Genomic DNA, 9,599 nt, shown 5'->3' with positions numbered 1-9,599 from the left:
CGAACCATTTTTCGGCTACTGCGACGCCGGTTTCGATTAAGTTGCTTCTTTACTTTTCAAACCATTTCTGCTGATGTTGCTGTTTTCTTCCGTCCACTTTCTTGACGTCGGGCTACGCTACCAGTATCACGGTAACGAGTGATGTTACGAGACACAAAAGATTTATTCACATTTAAATGCTGGAGTGCTCTAACGATAGCCACTTATTTTCCAGCCAAATATAATTCCACCCGCTTGAATTCCATCACGAATAACTTTTTTTCTGGAAAGTTCTCACCAAAATGCTTTTGTACGCTTGTAAACAATATAATGAGCTGTCACTGGAATAATTTTAACAGCTGTCGGATGAGTGGCTTAGAAATGGCAGCAGTCTGAAGTCTCACCCTGTATAAGTTATGTATAATTTATTCCCAATATTTAAAATGCCAATAATTATTTCCATTCTACTTGAGGACTATAACAAGCGGAAAGTCTTTGAGTGCAATAGCTGGGAACTCCTTAGAGATACTCTCGCTCAAATCAAACCAAACCCAATCAGATTGAAATGAGTGGTCCCTCCACTCGGTACATTAAGTAAATATTGATGAATCATATTTAGAATGAAACTATTCAATAAAGCTTTTAGTTTTTGTTGATAAAGATTTCTAAGTCTAAAAAAAGTCCCCTTGCATCAATCTCACAAAGAAGACAGCTGTGAATGAGATCATTGATAATATTTTTATTTCAGGGGCTATATAAAAATTATTCAGTCGTATGGCAATCGCTGGCGAGATAAGACGAAAACAATCATGTTCTACAACAGTGTCTTCACTATTTGTCTCCTTGTGAGTTTCATCTGTCCAGTTGTAATTGGCTCACGAACACAAAAAGTGTCGGCCACCATACTGGAAGGTAATAGAGGACAACAAATCTTCCCGATTATGAAATGCTGCCAGTATGGATCGTCTCCATTGAGTTATATTAATTGTCTTGTTTCTTTTTAGGATACCCCGATCAATTGGAAGTGACACCATTCACTAGAGTCGGAAATAAACTGTATCATGTGGGTCAATCAAAGGTAGAAAAAAAGAAATTTTAATAAAAGAAAAAAACCAGTTCATTTAAATTCTGTTATCACATTCCCAAGGTTTCTTGGTTCAAGGCAAACTTAATATGCCGAACTATGGGTGGTTACTTGGCCTCTTTTGACAATCAACAAGAATTCCAGGAATTGTCAGAGCATTTAAAAAACAATTATCCAACGGACAGATGGTGGTGGATATCGGGATCTGATCTAGATTCAGAGGGTAATTTTTATTGGTACCGAACTGGGGAACCAGTTAAATATGCCGCCTGGTCACGTGGACAGCCTGATAATGCTGGAGGCAATGAAAATTGCATGCATTTATGGTTCCAGTCGACAAAATATGAAATGAATGACTGGATTTGCAAATTTGATGCTTTCTACATTTGCGAAGCCGATAGGCCGAGTACAGTCGTGGTTAGTGTGTTTTGAAATAGTGTGTAATGATATTCTACGTATCTGTTTAGCTTAAAATAAATTGAAAAAAAAGAAAGCAAAAACCTGTGTTTTTAATTGAATAATAATCGGAATCGGAAGAGCACCTGTGGCAGCAAATGTTGCCAACAACTGAATAACAAAGGAAGTGTAACAATTACAATCTACAAGTGTTCAAATGCGATAAGATAAATATAAACAAGTAAAAACGCTAAAAGTTCGGCCGGGCCGAACTTTGAATACCCACGACCACTTGGAACGGATTTTGGTAATTTAAAAAAAAAAATAAATAAATAAAATCTGTTAAAATCATAAAAATATCGAATGTCGCCGATTGGTATTACATGGGGCTATACGAAAACGTGAACCTGCACAGACAGTTTTCTGCCATAGGCTGTAGTATCCATTACCAACTTGAAATACCAAGTTTGAAACAATTCCGGTGAATAATGTCGCTAAAATCACCAAAATACCAAATGTTGGGAGGTACCGTTATATGGGGGCTATATGGAGACGTAGGCCTACATGGCCCATTTTCAATACCAATAGTCCTGCAGACGTAATATACATTTAAGTTCATTTTTTTTCGGAAGCTAGAGTTATTACCACAGACGGACAGATTTCGCGATATTATTCACCGGAATTCTTTCAAATTTGATATGTGAAGTTCGTAATAGATACTACAGCCTAAGACAGAAAATAAGTCATGTAGGTCCATGTCTTCGTATAGCCCCCATATAGCGGTACCTCCCGATATTCGGCATTTTGATGATTTTAGCGACATTATTCACCGGAATTCTTTCAAATTTGGCATTTGAAGTTTGAAATAGATACTACAGCCTAAGACAGAAAATGGGCCATATAGGTCCCATATAGCGGTACCTCCAGATATTCGATATTTTGATGATTTTAGCGACATTATTAACCAGAATTATTTCAAATTTGGTATTTGAAGTTTGTGATGGATACTACAGCCCATGACAGAAAATTGTCCGTTCAGGTCCATGTCTTCGTATAGCCCCCATATAGCGGTACCTTTCCATATTCGTTATTTTGATGATTTTAGCGACATTATTCACCGGAATTGTTTCAAATTTCGCATTTGAAGTTCGTAGTGAATAATACAGCCTATGATAGAGAATTGTGTTGATGGAAATATAGCTATATAACACGTCTGAATTGAATCGAGGTTCATTTTGACCCTTTGTGGGGAAGGTACCAGAAGGAGTAGATCGATATATAGCATCTTCAGACCAGACCTTGGGTTAATAAAAATATTGTGATTGTGATCTAATTTGAAGAGAACTGGAAGTTTTTTTCGGATTTTATGATCGTTTTGGTTATTCAAAAATTTCAACCTTTGTAGGGGAGGTATAGGGAAGGAGTATTCCGATCTCTAAAATCAAGTTTAAATGGATTCGAATGGTAATTTTGCATTTTATGAGCTCAATAAATATTAAAAATTTCGACCTTTTGTGGGGAAGGTACCAGAAGGAGTGGATCGATATATAGCATCTTCAGGCCAGACCTTGGGTTAATAAAAATATTGTGATTGTGATCTAATTTGAAGAGAACTGGATGTTTTTTTTTCGGATTTTATGATCGTTTTGGTTATTCAAAATTTTCAACCTTTGTAGGGGAGGTACCAGAAGGTGCATTCCGATCTCTACCATCATTTTAACATATCTTGTGTTGATGGAAATATTCAGATGTGCCAAGTTTAAATGGAATCGAATGGTAATTTGGCATTTTATGAGCTTAATAAATATTAAAAATTTCGACCTTTTGTGGGGGAGGTACCAGAAGGAGTGGACCGATATATTCCATCTTAACACCAGATTTTGGGTTGACAAAATTATTAGGATGTATTAAATTTTAAGACAATCGGACTTTTACATCACATTTTATAAGAATTGTAATTGTTCAAAATATTGACCGTTTGTGGGGGAGGTACCAGAAGGAGTGAACCGATATTGTCCATTTTCGCACCAGACCTAGCACTGACGCAAATATTAGGATTTGCAAAGTTAGAGCAAAATCGGATTATTGCTTCTCTTTCTGTGCAAAATATATTTTTTGTTTGTTTTTTTTTAATTTCGGCCATTTGTGCGGGGGAGGTACCAGAAGGAGTGGTCCGATATTGTCCATTTTCGCACCAGACCTAGCACTGACGCAAATATTAGGATATGCAAAGTTGGAGCAAAATCGGATTATCCTTTCTCTTTCTCTTTTCTGCGCAAAAAATATATAATTTTGAAAATTTCGACATTTTGTGTGAAGGTACCAGAGGGAATGGACCGATATATTCCATCTTAACACCATACCTTGGGTTAATACAAATATTGATATGTGTGAAATTTGAAGACAATTGGACTCTTACATCACATTTTATGAGAGTTGTAATTAATTAAAATTTTGACCCTTTGTGGGGGAGGTACTTGATGGAGTGTTCCGATACACCTGACCTAGCACTGACACAAATATTAGAATGTGCAAAGTTGGAGCAATATCGGATTATTGCTTCTCTTTTTGTGCATATATATTCTTTTTTGTTTGTTTTTTTTTAATTTCGACCATTTGTGTATGGGAGGTACCAGAATGGGTGGACCGATATATTCCATCTTAACACCAGATCTTGGGCTGATAAAAATATTGAGATGTGTGAAATTTGAAGACAATATGACTCTTACATCACAATTTATGAGAGTTGTAATTATTTAAAATTTTGAACCTTTGTGGGGGAGGTACCAGAAGGAGTGAACCGATATTGTCCATTTTTGCACCAGACCCAGCACTGACGCAAATATTAGGATTTGCAAAGGTGCAGCAAAATCGAATTATCGTTTCTCTTTCTGTGCAAAAAATATATATATTGAAAATTTCGACCTTTGTGGTTCGAGCCTGAATATGCTTCTGGTGTAAAATATTTCCCGTCGATCAGTTCTATCGACAATTGATGCAAGACAGGGTCATTTATAAGTGGAGAATACTGCAATTGGCCGTTTTTTTTTTTTTTTTTTTTGGTGCATCGCAGGTAATTATTATTAGTTGTTTTGATATTAAATCTGAATATAATAAACAGCAAAGAAAGAAAGAATCTGCTCCAGCCAGAGATGGCAAGTTTAAATCGTTCCAAAGGGAATTCGCAGATGAAGGCAGAAGCTGCTTCAGCTGGCTGGCTGGCTGTCATTTAAAATAAAAATAATTTATGCATAATTTATTCCCAATATTTAAAATTCAATAATTATTAAAATTCAAGAAATATTTACTTCAGAACTATCACAAACGGAAAGTGTTTGATTGAACTAGCTGAGAACTCCCTTATAGATACTCTCGCTCAAATCAAACCAAACCCAATTAGATTGAAATAAGTATTTAAATATTTAATAAATATTCATGAATCACATTTAGAAATTAAGCATATTTTTAGAATTAAGCATTTACCGTTCGTTAATAAAGATTTCCAAGTCGCCTTGCATCAACCTCGTAAAAAAAGAAAGCTGTTAATGAGATCATTGATAATATATTTTTTTTCGGGGGCTATATATTGGACAACGATTCAGTCATTTGTCAATCATTGGCGAGATAAGAAGAAGAAACAGTCATGTTCTACAACAGTGTCTTGACTATTTGTCTCCTTTTGGGTTTCATCTGTCCAGTTGTAATTGGCTCACGAACACAAAAAGTGTCGGCCACCATTTTGGAAGGTACTAGAGGACAACAAATCTTCCCGATTATGAAATGCTGCCGGTATGGATCGTCTCCATTGAGTAATATTGTTTGTCTTGTTTCTTTTTAGGATACCCCAATAAATTGGAAGTGACACCATTCACTAAAGTCGGAAATAAACTTTATCATGTTGGTCAATCAAAGGTAAACAGAAGAAATTTTAATAAAAGAAAAAAACCATTTCATTTAAATTCTGTTATCGCATTCCCAAGGTTTCTTGGTTCAAGGCAAACTTAATATGTCGTTCTATGGGTGGTTACTTGGCCTCTTTTGACAATCAACAAGAATTCCAGGAATTATCAGACCATTTAATAGCCAATTATCCAACGGACAGATGGTGGTGGATATCGGGATCTGATCTAGATTCAGAGGGTAATTTTTATTGGTACCGAACTGGGGAACCAGTCAAATATGCTGACTGGTCAGATAAACAGCCTGATAATGCTGGAGGCAATGAAAATTGCATGCATTTGTGGTACCAGTCGACAAAATACCAAATGAATGACTGGATCTGCAAGAAGGATGCATTCTATATTTGCGAAGCCGATAAACCGACTACAGTTGTGGTTAGTGTTTTTTGAAACTCGAAATAGTGTGTAATGATTTTCTACGTATACCGTTAGCTTCAAATAAAATGAAAAGAGAAAGTAAAAATCTGTGTTTTTAATTGAATAATAATACGAACAAGAGCACCTGTGGCAGCAAATGTTGCCAACAACTGAATAACAAAGGAAGTGTAACAATTGCAATCTACTAGTGTTTCGAACTTCAAATACCAAATTTGAAACAATTCCGGTGAATAATGTCGCTGAAATCATCAAAATACAGAATATCGTGAGGTACCATTATATGGGGGCTATACGAAGACGTGGACCCACATGGCTCATTTTCTGTCTTAAGCTGTAGTCTCCACTACGAACTTCAAATACCAAATTTGAAAGAATTCCGGTAAATAATGTCGCTAAAATCATCAACATACCAAATATCGAGGGGTACATTTATATGGGGGCTATACGAAGACGTGGACCCACATGGCTCATTTTCTGTCTTAGGCTGTAGTATCCATTACGAACTTCAAATACCAAATTTGAACCAATTCGAATAAATAATGTCGTTAAAATATTCAAGATACCCAATATCGGGAGGTACCGTTATATGGGGGCTATACGAAGACGTGGACCCACATGGCTCATTTTCTGTCTAAGGCTGTAGTATCCATTACGAACTTCAAATACCAAAATTGAAACAATTCCGGTAAATAATGTCGCTAAAATCATCAAAAAAACCGAATATCGGGAGGTACCGTTATATGGGGGCTATACGAAGACGTAGACCCACATGGCTCATTTTCTGTCTTAGGCTGTAGTATCCACTACAAACTTCAAATACCAAATTTGAAACAATTCCGGTGAATAATGCCGCTAAAATCATCCAAATACCGAATATCGGAGGGTACCGTTATATGGCGGCTATACGAAGACGTGGACCTACATGAGCGATTTTCTGTCTTAGGTTATAGTATCCATTACGATCTTCAAATACCAAATTTGAAACAATACCGGTAAATAATGTCGCTAAAATCATCCAAATACCGAATATCGGGGGTACCGTTATATGGGGGCTATACGAAGACGTGAACCTGCACAAACAATCTCCTGTCGTATGGTGTAGTATCTATTACGAACTTCAAATACCAAATTTGAAACAATTCCGATAAATAATGTCGCTAAAATCATCAAAATATCGAATATCGAGGGGTACAGTTATATGGCGGCTATACGAAGGCGTGGACCTACATGACCGATTTTCTGTCTTAGGTTATAGTATCCATTTCGAACTTCAAATACCAAATTTGAAACAATTCCGGTAATTAATGTCGCTAAAATCATCAAAATACCGAATATCGGTGGTACCGTTATATGGCGGTTATACGAAGACGTGGACCTACATGGCTCATTTTATGTCTGAGGCTATAGTGTCCATTACGAACTTCAAATACCAAATTTGAAACAATTCCGGTAAATAATGTCGCTAAAATCATCAAAATACCGAATATCGAAGGGTACCGTTAGATGGGGGCTATACGAAAACGTGAACCTACATAGCCCATTTACATATTTCTGTCAGAGCACATACTTAATTTTTTTTCTTTGTTCATCTTTCAGCCTACCTATTTGTCGTTTTTAATTCTTTAATTTATTTCATCAACACATTTCCCCAATAGTCTTCAGCACCCTAGTGTTGTTTGTCTGTCGGTCTTATCGGACAATGTCTTATCAGACAATTGACAATTTCCCATATTAGAAATTGTTCAAGTGTTTGACGCTCCAATACCGTTCGTTATCTAGCATCAAATAATTATACTTAACGTCATTTATTAAAAAAGAAAATCCGATAAAAAAAATCTATGTTTGGAAATATTGAGAAAGTCCAAAAAAATGTACATTGCTGTCAGATAACCCTAAATCGACAAAATCCCCCAGCTAAACGGTGGCTATAAAAGTGGCAGAAATCGTTTATGGCAGTGTCAGTTATTAATCCGTGCAGTTTATTGGCGTTCGGTGTTAACAACAAAAAATCAAAATGAAATTCACGGTGTTTGCAGTTATTGCTGCTTTTTGCCTGGTGGCGGTATCGGTGAGTTTTCCTTACGGAATCTATAAAAAAAAATACCTAGATTTAATTGTAATTCTCCTTTTTCCTGCAGGCCAATGCCACTGGTGATATTTTCCTTAACAATGAACTAATGGAAGACTTGGAACTCACTGCCCAAGATTTGGCCGATGAAATTGCAGAGATTGAACCCTATGGTGCCTTCACCGGCATGTATTCCGTCATCAAGAAGGCTCTGCGTTATGTAAAGGGTTTGAACTGTACCATTAAGGAGGTCTTGGCAATTCAGACGGCTGCCCAAAATTTCGTCGACAATGTCAAGGCTTGTGGCGGCGAAGTTTCTAAGAAAGTGCAAAAACTGATTGATGCCTGCAATGACATTTTGAAGACATGCAAGGAAATTTTGGGTATTAACGAAAGTGTTTGCGGCAATAGCAATGATGTTGAGGAGGAGCAGCCTGAAACGCAGGGTGTCATCTCCAAGGCCAAGACCGCCCACAAGTGTTTCGTCAAGATGGTGCGCAAGGTCAACAAGTTGAAGAAACAAATCAAGAGAGCCATCAAAATGATCAAGGACATCAAGAAGGTGCCCGGTGACACCAGCGACTGTGTCATGGCTGCTGTCAATACATTGGAAACTACCTTCACTCAGTTCCCAGCCAATATCAAGACTTGTTCGAAATTGACAAGTTAAGTAAGTTTGGTGGACTTGACGAGGGAGTGAATTAATAAAATTTGAATATCAAAAATGGTGATGTTGTAACATATAAATATGGATTGCTAATTGTGTTCGAGAGCGGAAAATAGGGTAGCTTTGTCTTAATGTGTGAGTGATCGTAGACGGTGGGCCCTTATAATATTATTTGTCATTAGAATCCGAGGCTCAAGGATGGGCGGGCGATGCGTGGGAGTAAAACCACAAAACTCCCTTGTTATTGGTGTAATGAGTGTTTGTGATCGTTTTGTTTAGTATGTCAATGTAAACATTAATTGTTCGGCCCCTAGGGCTACGCCGTAAGGGTTGGAACCGCCCTGAAGAAAAATACACGCCTGATCTTGCTGATAAAACACCACAGCGCCTATGTAGATAACACGTAACAATATGGCAGAGGAAGAGAAGCAGTAGTGACTCTTTCGGGCCGAACTTTGAATACCCTCCACCAATTGGTACAAATTTGCAATTTTCAAAAAAAATTAAATCCGTTAAAAATTTTGTTAAAATCATTAAAATACCAAATGTAGCCGTATATTAGAGTCTATACGACGACGTGGACCTGCATAGGCGACTTTTGTCACAATCTATTACAATATTCAAATGCGAAACTTGAAAAAAAAATCTGTTTATAATGTAGCTAATATCATAAAAATACCGAATATAGGGAAGTACTATGGGGGTTATAAAAAGTGGACCTGCACAGACAATTTTTTTTTTTTTGCATAGGCTGTAGTATCCTTTACGAACTTTAAATACCAAATCTGAAACAATTCCGGTGAAAAATGTTGTCAAAATCATCAAAATACCAAATATTGGGAGGTGCCGTTATATGGGGGCTGTACAAAGACATGGACCGGCACAGACAATTTTCTGTCTAAGGCTGTAGTATCCATTACGATCATCAAATACCAAATTTGAAACAATTCCGATGAATACTGTCGCTAAAATCATCATAATACCGAATATCGGGAGGTACCTTTATATGGGGGCTATACGAAGACATGGACCTGCACAGACAATTTTCTGTCTGAGGCTGTAATATCT

At 37.0% G+C, this 9,599-nt stretch overlaps 2 protein-coding genes across 4 annotated transcripts; both read left to right on the top strand.

The window, feature by feature from the left end:
• Window positions 1-529: 529 nt before the first annotated feature.
• LOC101890005 (C-type lectin 37Db) lies at window positions 530-5,881 on the top strand. Of its 3 annotated transcripts, none has more exons than XM_011296750.3 (4): window positions 530-573; window positions 728-891; window positions 984-1,057; window positions 5,440-5,881. In XM_011296750.3, exons 1-4 carry the CDS (start codon window positions 545-547, stop codon window positions 5,806-5,808), a joined length of 636 nt encoding a protein of 211 aa, XP_011295052.2. In that variant the 5' UTR covers window positions 530-544; the 3' UTR covers window positions 5,809-5,881. The 3 variants fall into 3 exon arrangements, with proteins under 3 accessions (XP_011295052.2, XP_005189712.3, XP_058975108.1); XM_005189655.4 differs by lacking the exon at window positions 5,440-5,881 and adding an exon at window positions 1,127-1,567; XM_059119125.1 differs by lacking the exons at window positions 530-573; window positions 728-891; window positions 984-1,057 and adding exons at window positions 5,049-5,205; window positions 5,298-5,371.
• A 1,825-nt stretch (window positions 5,882-7,706) lies between these two features.
• On the top strand, window positions 7,707-8,611 carry LOC101890167 (uncharacterized). Its single transcript, XM_005189656.4, has 2 exons — window positions 7,707-7,864; window positions 7,935-8,611. The coding sequence occupies exons 1-2, from the start codon at window positions 7,811-7,813 to the stop codon at window positions 8,532-8,534; spliced, it is 654 nt and encodes a 217-aa protein (XP_005189713.2). The 5' UTR covers window positions 7,707-7,810; the 3' UTR covers window positions 8,535-8,611.
• The last annotated feature ends 988 nt before the right edge of the window (window positions 8,612-9,599 follow it).

Source organism: Musca domestica, unplaced genomic scaffold, assembly GCF_030504385.1.
Source record: "Musca domestica strain aabys unplaced genomic scaffold, Musca_domestica.polishedcontigs.V.1.1 14, whole genome shotgun sequence".
Taxonomy (NCBI): Eukaryota; Metazoa; Arthropoda; class Insecta; order Diptera; family Muscidae; genus Musca; species Musca domestica.
Note: the sequence above shows the minus strand (reverse complement) of the source record. Positions and strands in the feature narration are given on the sequence as shown.